Source organism: Haemaphysalis longicornis, unplaced genomic scaffold (assembly GCF_048455015.1).
Source record: "Haemaphysalis longicornis isolate Haplotype H1 unplaced genomic scaffold, Haemaphysalis longicornis Haplotype H1 scaffold_4, whole genome shotgun sequence".
Lineage (NCBI taxonomy): Eukaryota > Metazoa > Arthropoda > Arachnida > Ixodida > Ixodidae > Haemaphysalis > Haemaphysalis longicornis.
In genome coordinates, this window is record NW_027526361.1 from 73,684,008 (window position 1) to 73,700,354 (window position 16,347).

The 16,347-nt window shown below is 50.0% G+C and overlaps 1 protein-coding gene across 1 annotated transcript in view; it reads left to right on the forward strand.

Moving 5' to 3' along the window:
* LOC144179792 (neprilysin-1-like) overlaps nucleotides 1-16,347 on the forward strand; it is a 62,888-nt gene that overhangs the window by 19,509 nt on the left and 27,032 nt on the right. The window contains exon 3 of the mRNA XM_077708228.1: nucleotides 15,645-15,929. Within this exon, the coding sequence (XP_077564354.1) occupies nucleotides 15,645-15,929 (285 nt within the window). The remainder of the gene's footprint in view (nucleotides 1-15,644; nucleotides 15,930-16,347) is intronic.

A 16,347-nucleotide genomic window follows, 5' to 3' on the forward strand; every position in this document is an offset into this window, starting at 1 on the left:
CCTTTTCTGATTCTCATAGCTACATATCAAGGCAACCAGTCCTGAGCCAGCACCACACAATACACTGCTCGGTTCACTACAGCAAATGATATCATGCATCGATTGTTGAAATAACTTGTCACCCTCACTGTCATACTGGAAAATCCCTGTCGACTCTACAACACAGCATACAACATTCAGTAATGGCAAATGAAATAAAAACCAAACACTGCAATTGCATCTTCTGATTCTCATAGCTACATATCAAAGCAATCAACCATGAACAAGTTACGCTGCACACACAGGCTGCTCAGTTAACTCCAGAAATAAGTCTTAATAACGCACACAAACAGCATGTGTGGTCTTCTCTGCTGTCTGATGGAGTTTCTTGCTCCTGCAGCTATGGAAACACACCTACTTAAGCTAAATTGTGCACTCCACACTAACTGAAAGGGGCAAAGGCGGCACTGGCGAATAGCTGGCCGCCTTACACATCTTCAAAGGACTCGATACCAGATAGGTCACTGTCGGAGTCCATGTCATCTTCATCCAGATGGATTATAATAGGTTGAACATGCGCACTAGGTTGAACATGCGCACTTGCTCCACCGTCTCCCCTGAACTTTGTTTCAATGCTGATCACATGCTGAACTGCGTTTGCCCAGTGTTGAGCTGTTACCTTGGCAGCTTCTTCCCTCAGGAGCACCTCTACATCTGCCAGCTTAAATGTGGCATTTCTGGCTGCGACACCTCGTTTCATCTGCGCCCATATGAGCTCAATGGGATTGAGCTCACAATGGTAGGGTGGGAGCCTAAGCACAATACATCCTGCCCTTTCAGCTGCACCGTCAGTACGATATTTGATGTACCGTGTCTTTACAGAGGCCACAAGGCTGAGGAGCTCCTTTTTAAGCATTTTTTCATCCCAAGCACGTCCTTTGGACGTCAGCCAGTCCTGAACAACCCGTTTGCGCGAAGACGTCGTAGGCACTGCTTCTTCCAGCCGCGAGTGGTACGAGGCATTGTCCATGACAATTACACTACCTTGTGGCAGTTGCGGCAAAACGGCGCCAAACCACCTTTCAAAGCGGGTGCCGTCCATCTCCTCGTGGTAGTCGCCGGTCTTCGTACCCCGAAAGATATCCAGGCAACCACTGACGAAGCCGTCCTCGCTGCCGATGTGCGTTACAATCAGGCGCTGTCCTTTCCCTGACGGCTGCTTCAAACCTGTCGTCAGACCACGCATGAAGGCGTCGTGGTGGGAAGCAACCGTCGTGTCCGTCCAAACAGTCGATAGCGTGTGTCCCGCATTCACACAGGTTTCATCAAGGTAGAAGATTTTTCGACCTTCCATCCTGTACCTGGCGACGTCGTAGAGGTACTTCTGCTGCCACGCGACAATGTCGTCCCGCTCGATCAGCAGCGAGTTCCGGCCCCTCTTCTCATACCTGAACCTGCCTGAACCCGATGTCATTCAGCAGGCGGCGCACAGTCCATGGCTTGAGAGGAGTAACATCGCCGCTAGCGTTGAAATCCGCAGCAATTGCCTTTACTGTCGGAATCTCATTGCTGCAAAAAAAACGATGCACGGACGACCGCAATGCGCTCTTCGTGAAGTCGTCGTACACTTCTGTGCGTCGTCTCTTTCCGGCGCTTCGCGGGCGCTTTCGGGAGGGCGTCGCAACATTTCCGTCGTTATTTTTCATCTCCTTCTTCACGTCCATCACCAAGCTCACGCTGACTCCAAGAAGATCGCTCACGGTCGCGGCCGTTTCTTCAACGCTGCGCTCTGGGTGAAGATGCCGCAAACGAACGTACGCGTTCCGGATCATCTCCCGTCCGCAGCTGCAGATGACACGGCCGCTTTTGTTTTTATTGTACCATCATCGTGGCGTAGATGGCAACGCACCACAATTCTCAGTCGAGAACGATGAAGCACATTCAGATGCGACTTCTTCGGGATCCATGGCGGGAAATGGGGCCGGCAATGCATAAAACCAGAAGCTGCCAGAAGCAAGCGGCTGAGGGAAAACCCGGAAGAGCAGAAATTCACCATCAGGAATATAATTGAAACTCGCTACTGCAGCTGACGATAAATTCTTTCACGCATTGCATTAAAACGGGCACATAAAGAATTTTAGCTATGGTTTTTTTTCTCCGCTCAAAGTGAAGGCGCCCTTACGAACTACTTTTCGGCACGGACGCATTAAGGAAAGCGTGGCTCCGAGCACTGCCTGCAGGTGCAGTGCGGTCGGCCACGACGTCACCTTGATAGAGCGACACTATTGGCTGGAAGGGGGTGGTGGAAGTGGGAGATTAGGCAACGCCCCTTTTTTCTTGACTTGTATCCGAGTATAGTGTGTCAGGTTTAAAAAGGCTGCAGTCTCGCCACACTCTCCAGCACAGTCAGCCACTCGGGTGGACTAGGCTCGTCTTTCAACACCTCTACTATGTAGCGGACATTTTCACAAAAATATTCCCTCCCTGGCCTCGCATCGACATCATTGTACCGACGGGCCATGCGAGCCTTCCATATACCGTGTAGGGCCAGTAACATTATGAAGTCGTATGGAACACCCCCTTCATTTTCTATGGCTAAAAACCGAATTCCATAACTATCCACAGGAAAATCTCTTTCTTTAAGGCACGCTGTAACACGTCCCATAGGAAGACCCCGTCCCAATAATCTATGAACACGTGTTCAATGGTCTCTGGTTTTTTGCATGGGAAGCAATGAGGGCCCCACGGCACAAATCGACCTTTCTCAATCATCCAGGTTTTTACAGGTAGTACACCCACGTGCAATTTAAAGAAAAACGATTTAACATAGCCAGCAGCTGGCATTCTTTTCACACGCCGAAGAACATCTTGTCCCGGCCCAACACGGTATAGGGACCTGTACAGTGGGATCGGCAACACCGTATCTACGAGATCCTTATACAATTTCTTCCTCGGCACATGAGATAAATATTCCAAGGTGAAGCGGGCACAAAGAAACCCTGTGGCATTAACAACTTCACGTAGGCAGCCATGGATTCCGCACCATAAACACAACAGGAAACAACCAATTCGCGCAGTGCTGCACCCAAACGAACCTGACACACTCTGCGCAAAAAAGGGTCGCGTATATCTCGCAGAAAAACGAAACGGGGTACTGCTTGGCGCAAGAATAAGTGCACCAAAGAAAGTCCACCGGAGCGGACACGACGAAACAGGTTTGTCCGACTCGTTCGCTCCCATGTGGAATCCCATAAAAACACGGCAAACACACGGTGCAATCTTTGTACGTTGGCACGCCCGCCGTGTAAGACTTGCATCACGTACCACAATTTGTATACGAAAAACAAATTACAAACAGCACCATGTGCAGAAACGGATAGTTACTTTCACCCAACTTTTCGGCCTTGTCCCGCATCTCGATTGCTTGCCTTCGCCAGTACGGGTCACTATCCCGATAATTTTCAGGCGGAACGCCCAAGTATTTCGCGGGCGTGACTACCCAGTTTATTTGTGCAAATACGCTGGGCTTCTATTGCAATTCACCATGCCAAAAACCTAGCCACTTATCCCAGTTAACGCTACTACCGCTATATTTACAAAGTCTTTTTAAAATATCAATACTGTCGTTTATGCTACTTGTATCCGTGCAGAACAAAGCGATATCATCGGCGTAAGCAAGTACGCGTACTTCGCAAGCTTGCAAAGCAAAGCCCCAAAATTTACGGCTGTGGACGATGTTGGCACAAAACGATTCAATGTAAATGGAAAAGAGCAAAGATGAAAGGGGGCAGCCTTGTCTAACCGAGCGCCTCACTCTAATGGGAGTGCTGACAGATTTGTTCACTATAATACTTGTGCTGCACGGCTTGTACGCCATACGCATTCCTTCGGTAATTATTCTTCCTACATTCACGTGTTCAAGAATTTTCATCATTATTTCGTGTGACACCTTGTCAAAGGCCTTCTCTAAATCTATCTGTACCATTGACACCGCTTGATCCAATTTATCACAACAGTCTAACATGCATCTGGCTACATGTATATTTGTTGTAATTGAACGGCCCTTTACGCCACACGTTTGATGGGTTCCAACTATATCTTGAACTACTAACTGCAATCGTCATGCAAGGATTTTCATTAGTCTTTTATAATCCACGTTAGTGAGGCAAATGGGGCGATACGACGTGACCTTTCTGAGTTTCAGTCTATCATCAGTTTTTGGAATGAGTACAGTGTGAGAAAGAGTGAAGGACGGTGGAAGCACCTCGTTCTCGTACGCCTCAGTGAAAAGGCGACACAAGACTGGCCTCAGCTCACACTTAAAAGCTTTATAAAAGGCTGCTCCTAAGCCGTCTGGACCTGGCATCTTTCCAGGGCTTAATTCTTCAATGGCCTGACTAACATCACCAACGGTAATAGGCGCTTCGAGATTAGTCCTGATTTCATCATCTAGCCTGGGCAACAAATCCATGAATTCGCGTTTAAAATTTTCTAAATCACTTGAATGAAAAGAAAACAATGCGGCATAATGCTCTTTAAACACGTGTGCAATTTCAGCGCTATCGGTTAACACCACACCGTCACTTTGGATTTCAGTTATTTCTTTTCTACGGTCATACCTCTTTTCAGTGCCGAGGGCTCTCTTGGTAGGTGCCTCACCTATCAGCAGTCTTTCCGCTGTCGCCCTTAAAAGGGCGCCGTGGTACTTATCCTGATCGATTACCTCGAGCTGCGCTTGCAGCTTTCTAATCTCCTCTTTGTTTACCCCAGGTGTCTGACATTCTTCGTTAATAAGCGATGTAAGGGTACTACGGAGACGTTCCTCTTTCATACATTCTGAGTGCTTCATAGCACTCGACCTTTCTAATGCAGTCATTTTTATTTCTTGTTTGAAACGTTCCCAACTATGGGCGCAGTTAGTCATACCTGCTGATTGCTTAATATTTTTACTCACAGCAAGCACAAAATCTTCGTCTTGCAATACTTATTGTTCATTGTCCAGAGGTTCCAATTAAAATTCACGTTTTGCTTCTCCCTACCAAGAGAGAAACATACTAAACAATGGTCAATAAATGACAGTGGTGTGACACAATAATCATGACACTCCCGCAATAGATCAACAGAGACATAAACGCGGGCCAAGCGGGCGTGGCTCTCTCCCTGAAAATGCGTGAATTGTACATGTCGTGCGCACACATTTACTTCACCGATATCCTTAACACAAGATTCTGCGATTGCCTCTTGGACAACAGCAGTACTGCCGTCGCGGAAAGGCGTTTTACTTGATTTGTCATGCGCTTATAGCCCACAGTTAAAATCCCCTAGAAAAACAATAAATCGTTCAGTTTGCAGCCAAGAACAAACCTCCTGAAAAACCACTTTTCGTTCTTCGACTCTCGTTGGTGCATATATGGCTATTATACGCCAATCGATTGACAAGTAGTTAATGTCGCAAACAATGAATCGACCTTTCGAACAACTTACAATGTTCTGTATGAGTGCCCTAAGACTATGTTTAATTAAAAGCATGCATTCAGCGGATAAGCCTACCGCATGGCTAATGCAAACATTATAATGTGCAGCAAACAATTTCACCATTTTCTGAGTCGAGTCTTCCCCTTCAATCTTAGTTTCCTGTATCGCCACTATGTCAAGTTCTTTCTCAGCGATTCGCCGTTTAACTTGAACTTGTCTTCTTCTCTCAGAAAGCCCACGAACATTTAGGGTGGCGATTCGTACAGGTTTTTGGAAATGTTTCATTTTTTGTTTGTTTCTTTTGGACAAGACTCATCCGACGATGAAATTGATTACCTTGCGTCAAAACGCGATAATAATATAACAAAAAAGAGAGAAAGAGCTTCTTCCGTTTGGCCATTACAATCACGTGCTACAAGCAACAGGCACAATCTCAGTCCAATCAGTTGCAACATGAATTTGTGGAGATGTAGAAAAAAGGGCAGTCCTCTTAAACCATTTCATCAATACAGACGTCGTGAAGGAAAACATATACCTCTGAACAACGATCTCGCTTTCACGGGGGCTTCGCCGCTGCCGCCCCTCTGTCGCATGGCGAGGAGCTCCATGTCAGTTTAGAGCACGGACGCCGCGCCACACGTCTTTTCGCGACCCCTTTTCGGTCACCCGGCACTTCGTCATTCAGCTGCTGTTCGCGTTCTTGTCGCGGTCGCTTTGTTGCCGTTCCATCCTCCACGTCAGCTTCTGCAGTTGCACTGACGGGGGTCTCGACGTTCCAGTCGCCTGGTGCTTCACTTGATGGGGCTATAGCGTCCTCCTTTTCGGGATTGGCGTGCGGACCTGTGTCATCATTCTGGCGAGTCTCCGCACCCGGAAACGGCTTCAATTCATCCATGAGAGGTGCTGACTTATTAGGTTCCTTGTCGCGCGGCTCCGGCGTCTCGCGAGGCTTAAGTGCATACCGGCGGCCAGTTCCTCAGTTTCCTCAGCGTCCATGACGAGGTCAGACAAATCGTCCCCTCCCACAGGTGCGGTGACAGCAGCATATGTTCGCATGCACTGTGTCGCTTCGTGTCCGAACCACCGGCAGACAGTGCACCGCGGCACCTTGCAGTCGCGACACATATGCCCCGAACCTTGGCAGCGAAGGCACTGCGGGGGCCTGCCAGGCACGACCACAAGTGCCAGCTCGCCTGCCACACGGATTTGGTGCGGCAAGTCCTCGGCCCTCAGTCCCGCTTTGAGCTTTAGGGTCACGGACCGCGTCGTTGAGCCCTTGTCCTGGACGCCTTGAACTCTCCAACGCTCTCTGGAAACGGCGCTGACCCTTCCGTAGGGAGCCAGCGTCCTCACTAAGTTTACTACATTTTAGACACTAACAAAACAGAGCCGCATTCATTACGCCAGAAATGTTGTCGGGGCGCAGTTTTCGCTTCTCGATCGAATCCCGACGATCGACACGACAATATATTTCTTGCAGTCATTATTAACTGATCTCTTCTTGTTCCGCATAATACAGAGGAAACACCCGTATTTTGCAAAGCAGAAAAAGATTCCGTTTGACGTGTAACGGAGAAAGCATCCGTATACTGAGGGACGGAGCGCACTTCCATTAAATTACGGGTGTTTTGTTTATTTCTCCTTCAAACGGTACACGGCTCTGTTTTATTACGGCCATCTGGTCCGTAATTTGTCCGTAAAATTATGGATTGTTTTTACAGTGTACGCGACAAAACATTAAAGCCGTTCCATGAAGACATGTATTCCACGCACCTCGGTACGTACGCATATACGGGGGAAAGTCAGGGGGGGACAATACGGGTACTATTTTATATGACAGGGTAGGGAGCGTGGGATTCTAAACGGAGAAAACGTGCTTCGCATGGGGTCCGCGTATTCAATCTCACTTTGAAAAAATTCTTTAAATTTCACCTCAACTAACCACACCATGGACTTCCGGAGGTCATCTGCTCTACGAGGAGCCCACTCCTCAAGCTCTAGCAACCATGGATGCATATTTGGAGACGCCATACGCAGATACGCCTAACCGGCGCATCAGGACGCCGTCACCTCGGCGCCCTGCGCCATCTGGTACTCAGACCAGAACGAGGTGAGGGGGTGACGCTCCTCCCACTTCACCACCGCAAATGCAACCTGTCGAAGTAGAGGGTGAACGCCGACGAATATGCGAATAAAGCCGGCTGGCTGACTAGTCATAGGGAACGCAGCGTCCGAGCGCTTGCGCGAAAGCTGGAATATCAGAGACTAAAGTAAGTACGACAGAAGCAGCAGTGCTCCTTGGAAGCATACGTTTCGCGAAAAACAACGTGAGCGACGAGCGCAGCTGCAGCGAAAACCGTGGCTGCCAAAGGAAGACGTGATAATCGTCCTCATAGCGAGGAACGGGATCGACGTTGCAAGACTTAGCGATGTCCAGCTCCACGACGGTGTGCCCCGCGACAGCGTGACGAGGTCGACCTACTCCAGTCAGTCCCGAAGCAAAATATACCTGACAGGAACCCGAAGATGGCGCATGGTGAAAAACACCTTACAAGTGCAGGCACTCCAATTCTGAGATGTCACATACAAGACTCGTGCCTATGTCTCCCGCAGAGTACGTGAACACCACGAGGGGGGTCATCCGCAACATACCGTTCTGCTACACTGCGGACGATACCACCAGCAGCATTGTGAACAAGAGAAAGCCAACGGCACTACAAATCCCATTGGTGAGCAAAACGAACTCCGCAATCATGGTGTTCTAATGCCGCGATGTTCCCTATTAGGTGTATTACAAGAAGGGGGGGGGGGCGAGTACCCATGTTTCTTGCACAAAAAGAAACAGGAATTCCGCCCGGCGCTCACACACCTCCGACATCGAGTCGACGTCGGCCCCCAGCTGTAGAAACCCCACTGTAGCTAGTCCAACATGCCCAGTTCTACCAAAGTCGATCCCTGTGAGCCTAAGTGTGTCCTTTGTGGTAAATGACACGTAACTGGTGACAAAAATGATCACAGCCCTTCCGCGCCCCTTTTGACCTTAACCGGCATCGAAAAAAACAACAACGAGATGCAGTGACCACGGACTCATTACTTATCGATCAGCCAGTTGGATGGGTATCCTGGCCATACTGAAATCTGGTCCCAGTGGAATGACTCGTACACCGGCAAGCGCCAGCGATCGGAATAGGTAGACTTCCCTCCCAATAGAACAATACAGGGAGAACTGGACGAAAGAGCCGGTCAACGACGATGCTCTCGGTCTAAGAATCAGGGCAAAGACCTTCGTGACGCATCGCGGCTCTTGATGCAAGACCCGGCGCAAGGAAGCCGCCCGCGACTCATCAGACTTTCCCTCAACGATCAACTCGACGGGGAAGTCACCGGCCGGCCCAAAAACGATGAGCTGGGCTAGTACGGTCTTTTCTGCTCGCTAACAAAAACCTCAGGAATACTCTTCATATGCAGGTCCCCTCCCAGTTACCATGGCTGAACTACCACAGACAAAATAAATGCTTCACTTGGTCATTAAAGAAAATCAGCATCTAAGACCAGAAAACGCCAGGCTCAATGGACAGCTAGACGCCCTCCCGTCAACGTCAGCTCAAATAGAAAATACTGAAACCAGGTCAACTTTAGCAGCGATTGCCCCAACTTCTGCGAGCGACATGCTCCCTGACTCAGAAGTCGAAATGGCCCTTGAAAAAAGCAAGGCCGAACGCTTCTCCGACAAAACAATAAAAAATTCCGGGGCCATCCTTACTAACGTGAAACCTGGGGAGGGGCGAACCATGCAGTGTATAAGTGTATTCTTGATGCCTTGGCGTTTTTGCCAACGGAGATGAAACTGGGGGGGGGGGGTATAGATATACATCTTTGCCATAAAAGTGTCTTCTCTTTGAAGAACTAAGCTTTCTAAGCGGGAAGCGTAAACAAGTGTCCCGGTGTTTTTTAGTACGCGTTACGAAACGCTCACGCGCGAGACGTAAACGAGTGTCTTGGTGTTTTTTGGGACGCGTTACGTTCTAGCGCAAAGCTCAAATCAATTTCGTGGTATTTTATGGCTGTGAATACATTAAACGACGATTATGACGACAAGAGACGCCAACAGCCCCATCCCCTAACGGGTTTCGCACTGAAAGAAACTACTACCAGAGCCCAGGGGCATGATGGAAGCGAGCTTAGAGAAAAAAGGCCTGCTGTCTAGCTTCGCAGACTCATCAAAGCTGCAAATATGACAGGCGTACGGGTTTTCACCTTTCAAAGCTCAGCACCCCTAGAGCAAGAAGGTCTGATACGAGGCAGCATAAATAAAACCTTATTCGAGACGTCACGCGACGGGCAGTGTCAGAACCACGGATACCTACAACGGACAGCATGCTCCGTACTAGTAATGCCCAATCGTACGTTATCTGAAAAGGGGGTGTAGGCGGCCGGTGAGGCCGAGCGGCCGAGCCCACGTTTATTAGGGTTGCGTTGGCTGCGCCATGGACACGACGAGGCGCGTAGAACTAGGGTGCTGTTCCCGAGGTGTGCCGGGTGCCGAGTGTTGAGTGCTCCGTGTCCTCCGTGCCCCGCTGGCCACCCTGCTGATGATGATCGTGCCGCTGGTGAAGATGATGATGGTGGCGCTACAGGGCTCCCTTCCTAGCGTGAAGCGCGGTAAAGTGAGAAATGTAAATAACAATGCAGGAAAATACACTATGCACTATGTACAGGTATGTACAATTTGTCCGTAGTCAGGAAGAGTCCTTGGGCAGTCAGTGGTCAAGTTGGTTGGCTAACGGCACGGTCCTGGTCGTCGGCGAGGTAGCGTCCGGGATGTGGGGAAACCTCTGGTGGGCGAGGCTGGGAGTGCGGCCGCGGACTCATTGCGGGGTGCGAAGCGGCTGCTGCAATTGATGGTGGCGCGAACGGCAGGCGTAACTGGATGGACAGCAACAAGGTGAAGCGTGGTGCGGCAGAATGGCGACCGGAGTGGCTTGATTGTGCTGTGGTGTGAGCTCTGGGGATGTGTCGCTGTCTGCGCAACTTGCGCACGCGCCGTGAGATACGGAACAGCGGAGGGCGCCAACGACAAGCGTCTCTCGAACCACCGGTGTGTCGGGTTCCTGACGTGCAGTGCACTCGCGCTGGTTTCATCCAGTGTCGGAGAGCAGCGCGCCTGGGACACCGTAAACCGAATACGCTCCTGTAGCAGGAAATCGGTCGAGGTGGGGTGACCATTTCATGGCGCGTCTGACTGCATAGGAACAGGATGTTCTTTCGGCGACGTTTGTTGGCACGTTTGTCCCGCAATTGTTTATCCGGTGTCTTCATCATAGCCAGGGTGTCAGGATTGTCGGGGGCAGTCTGACCAGCTTCGAGTGTCAGTTGCACATCCGAGGATCTCGAGCTGTTTACTGCTGGAAGCTGTTCCACCGGTGACGGGGATGAGGTCTCGCGTGTGCGGGGAGGAAAAGGGTCTGAAAGAACCTTCTCACCCGTGCCGTGCGGCGAAGGCGGTGAAGTTTCCCAGTTGTTAGCGGCAAAACAGTCGACACCTGGGTGGGTTTCTGCAGCCGACGCCACAACGTGTGGGTCTGCGCCATGGTGTGGCTTCGAGTTGGCTAAGTGAAACGCCAACTCGGAAGCGCCGCAAGTCGTAGTCGGGGTTCGCGCTTGTTGGTCAGGCGAGGGTGGAGCTGCCGGCGACGTGTAATCCACGGATGCCGTTGGAAGGCGTGGTGGTGTGGACAAAGCCGTTGCTATACCGTGCTGGTTTAGGACAGCGGCCTTCAAGTCGTCATACGCACCGGGTCCTGGGGTCGGCAGCTGGATCTGCTCAATGAGGTCAGCAGGTAGCTGCTGTAGTGTGACGTGGTGCCTGATTTCCGGGGAGCAGATGTCATTTACATAAAAATGGCTCTCCAAGATGACGAACCATGCAGCGTGGTTTGAGATGGCGTCAAACGGAATCAGCAAGGGAAGGTCGGGTAGGGCGGGGAACGTTCTTCGCGTGCCGTCGTCCGCGTTGTGTCTGGGGAAGCAGCGTTGAGAAGCTATGGCGAAGCCGCTTGCCGGGTCACCAAATTGGAGGCGGCCGGTGAGGCGGAGCGGCCGAGCCCACGTTTATTAGGGTTGCGTTGGCTGCGCCATGGACACGACGAGGCGCGTAGAACTAAGGTGCCGTTCCCGAGGTGTGCCGGGTGCTGAGTGTTGAGTGCTGCGTGTCCTCCGTGCCCCGCTGGCCACCCAGCTGATGATGATCGTGCCGCTGGTGAAGATGATGATGGTGGCGCTACAGGGGAAAATGGCGGGTTTTAACGGCAGCCAGGAAACCTGCGCCACTTACTCGATACCCTTACCATCCAATAGCCACCGGACGTCATTTTTCTTCAAGCATAGGGAGGCGAAGCCAAAATACCAGGATACAAATCATACTACAAAGACACCTCACCTGACGTCAAAATGGCCAGTTCCAATTACCGTGAAGCATAATGTCCGGGCCATACGGCGCGACATCGATATTCCGACAGCACCATGTTCTCACTGAAATTATTTCGCTGAGGAAGCGCGGAGAAAGTCACTTTTTTATACTGAACGTCTACAGTACTTCCCGTCGAAAACAACGCTTGGTGACCCTTTTTCGCAAAGCAGTTAACACAGCACAGAAAACGGACTAGTTATCGTAGGCAACTTTAATTTGGCTCGCCATTCTTGGGGTTACAAAAAGGGCCTAGGGCAAGGAAGGCAGCTTGGGCAGTACGCCCAACAACTCCAGCTTGCCCTCGTAACAGACCCCGTTTTCCGCCCCACACAGGGTATGTGTGCCAACACAATCACCACACCGGACCTCACCTTCAGCAAAAACACCCGCGATGCCACATGAATAAATCTGCGATATATTTAGCCAGTGAGAACTTTATCCCGGCTAAAACCCTTAAGCACGGTCCCTCTAAAGCTGCAGGCAAACAGCTCAAGGTCACCGATAGGGACGCATTCTTTCTGATCTCAACCCCAGACATGTAAACTCTGCACCCGGCTCTAGGCAGCGTGCACAGTGGATGGCGATGGTTCGGCGGTGTCGCGTCACTTGGTGGCGTACCTCAGGTGGCACGAATGTCGTTGTTAACGGCAGGCTGTCTTGAGGCAAGCTGTGGCTGGGCGAGCTTGCTCCTTGCGTGGGCGTGCCGATGCACCGAAGTTGAGCTTCTTTGGTGGCACGAGGGGTTTCTTCGGTGGTGAGAGCGCGTGCTTCAGCTGAAGATGCATCGGCGGCACGTGGCGACAGCGTCGATCGCGCCGTTGCCATGGCACCGAATTCGAACTCCTTGGTTTGGCTTGGCGAGTCCCAGGCATGACTACGCCTTCGGAGACGTGGTTCCCAACGTGTATGCGGTCAAATGCGACAAATGATCGATGAGAATGATCCTGGAGACTTGCCGAATAGAGTAGACCGGGTGGTTCAGGTCCCAGAGTCGGTGGCCTGGAGCGATGAGCATAGATTGCAGAGCTCGGTGTAGCGCCTTCTAACTAGCGAGCGACACACGAGCGAGCCTCCCAAAAAGAAAAGGATATATCAACAAGCTGTGTGATTTTGATGAATGTGTAAAAACACACCGTTTTCCCGAAATCCTGATTGGTTCTATTAGGTTGGTGTCATAAAAAATTGTTCTAGAACAGTGGGTAGATACCTGAGTAGGTTACCTATATCACAATGCCAGTACAATATCTCACACGGCGAGCCAGAAAAAAATTATTATATGAAAATTTTTTTCACCTCTTTTTAATCTCTCGTTGGCGTAATTTTTGAAGTTTTCCGCAATATTGAGCAGCATCACCGTAATCAAAATGTGCTCATGAAATGTGAAGTCATTTGAACCAGCCGCTTGGCTAGGCGTGGACATCACCTTTTAGGCCTTTTCGGCTCTTTAGGGGTATTGATTGTAAAGAACCAGCGTCACAGGGCGAAATCCTTAAACTCGGTTTTAGGCGTTTTATTGAGTGACATGTGTTAGCAAAAATCAATTGAATGAATGAAGCAGTGAAAGATTTATTGGAGAATCTTTAGGAACCCCCATTTTATTCCAAAATTTTGAAATCACCTCGATCGTGTTGGTTAGAACGAATTCCTAAAACTACTTTTCAGATATTCTTAAAGGCTATACATATCACCAAAAAGCGCTTCAATATGTAAACGGGTGACCGAGATAATTATGAGTTTACGAAAACACAATTTGGCCCTTTTCCTCGTTTACGAGTGCAATATCAGAAAATTCCGCTTTAGCGAGCACCTAAGCTATTACGCAAATGCACTCGCGAAATTTCAAGTCTCTAGTTCTACCAGCTTTGGCTGGGCGTTGAGGAGTCAATCCGTCGGTCACTCAGTCGGACACTTCCCTTTATATGTATAGATTTCGGAGCACAATTTCGCTCCAGTAAATTTCATTAGGTAGGATAACATTCGTCTTTCAAAATAAAAATTTCAGCGTGCACTGCCATGTAGAGCCCTGGGTTTTTGGAAAGATATTTCAATATTTATTTACCCAGGAACATTAGCAGTCTAATTTCCAATGAATGAATGAGATACACGTAAGGCCTGCGGCGAAACTCACTGTCCGTGAGATCGCACAAGCAATAACATTCTACTAATATGAACCCAAGTCCTCATCTTCAGCAGCAGCAGCCCATTTAGGTCCGCTCCACGAAGAAGGCCTATCCCATTAACCTACAACCGCTCCTGTCCTGTGCTCCCCGAGTCCATCTTTGCCTGCGATTTTTTAGAGCGTATCCCTTTGTCGGCCGTTCGTGGTCTGACCCCCGTCGCCGTCGTCGGGACCCAGCGAACGATGGCTGGACGAAAGAGTGAAAGAAAAAGCGAACGATGAAAGAAAGCAAAGGAGGAAAGTGTCGCGAAATTTGGAGGGCAGGGCGACCGTGGCGGCGCGAGCCAGCGCCCTCCGAAAATGTGCCGTGGCGGAGAGGAGGGGGCAGCATGCTGTGCCCGCACGAGGCGCTTGACGGCACGACACTTGGCGAAAACGTGAAGGGGGTGTGCGGGCGACTATGGTGCGAGTTCACTTAAGACACACTTCGCGCCGCCGGCGCAGAGGTTCATCATCGCTGCGGTCGAGAGAACTCGCGAGTGAGTGCTGCCTCATGGTAATGCTACTGCGCACAACTATCACAGTAGAGAGTATCGTACTCGCCAGCCAAATTTCTATTGCGCAAGCACTTTGGCGGCCAGTACTGTGGTTTTGCAGTGGCGACGGCGACGACAACGGCCCCATCCCCGGCATGGTGGCCTAGCACAGCGAGCGAGGGCAGGGAGAAAACGGTGGAGAAAAAAAGTTACAGCCGTTCCACTCTACGTGAAAACTGTCGAAAATGCAGAGCACTGATTCGCCATAATGGGCTGTAGCGCCGTTATCCGCTCACTGCTACCACCCGACGCATTTCAAATTTCCCGCCTTCGCAGTGCTGGCGCGCCCCCTGCCTGAAACTGCGGCAGCTGGAGTTCTGTTCTTTTTGTGCTTGTTTTCCCTCCCGCGCATGCTGGCGTTGCACTGCCACTTTTTTTGTTGTTTGGTGGTAGTGAATGCGTTGTATCAGCAGCTTCTTGACGCAGTTTGAATGAGTCAAGCACATAAGGCGCGTTCGTAGCCTTCCATTCTGTGTCGGCTTTGTGGCGCAGTGGGTAGAGCACCATGTACATTGCGTTCCGCCCGCAGGGTCGAGGGATCGCAACCAGGCGCCGGATAGTATTTTTTTAAATGCAGAGCATTTCAGTAACTCACGATGTCACCCGCGTTGACGTCCGTAGTCGTAGTCGGCACCCCTCCCCCTACACTATAGAAAAAAAAATACTATCCGGCGCCTGATTACGATCCCTCGACCCGCAGGGTCGAGGGATTTTCTATTTCTTGATCTTCACGAAATTCACAAATAATTAGGGCTTACGAGAAACAGAAAATATTAGTTCTGGCTTAGTTGATTGGGTAGCCAACCCAATATACAAACCATCATCTTCAGTTGCTTCGAAGCCTTATTCGTGAATTTAGGAGCCCTACCACGTCGCCCATTTGTATTGTTTTTGGTGTGGACTTCACAGCCGGCGTAAAGTGCATCGAAATCTTAAATTCCTAAATTTCAGAACCCTGCATATCTCTGATGCAATCTGATTCTAGCTTGCTTCCTCTTTTTCTCAGACGACTGGAAGCGGATTATCTTGAAGTACGTAAACTACAGTGCGTCGCACCGAGTGCGCTTCTCGGACTATGCCCCACTCCTGATGGAGCACATGATTGACAGCAATGGCATCGGTCCTAAGGACTCTCGCCTCCTCATGGGATGGAGTCTTCTGCGACGGCTCATGCATTTTGCCAGCGGCCGTCTCATGACCTTGTTCTACGCGCCAAAAATTGAAGAGCTTTGCTTCAAAACCGTGAGCGGGGTGATGGAGCCGGGCGTTCTGAAACTCTTTTTGGACAAGTGTACGTGTACACACAGTCTTCATTGTATCCTGCAGCATGGAACGCACAGAGAAGTGTGAAGAAAGACAATGAATGTTATTCATGAGCACTCTGAGCTAAAAATCCCGAACCACGACCGAGATACCTTGTTAAGTGCGCCAAAAAGATGAGCGATAATTAATGCTTTCCATACCCGAAGGAATACATTTTCGCAGGTTAATTTTTTTGCATCTTATTTTACTGCCCAGTTACTGAAGAATCTCAAGGCCAGCGCTTCGTTTTTTCATCTCAGGCTGTCCTTGACAGTATATTTTTTTGCAACAATATTTGCTCATACAAAGAAACAAAGCAAGGAAGAAAGCACCTAAATGTCGGCAAAGGAAACCTTACAACTCAGCGAGTCTAAGCTACACCTCTACAGCACTGTGCTCTATCAATT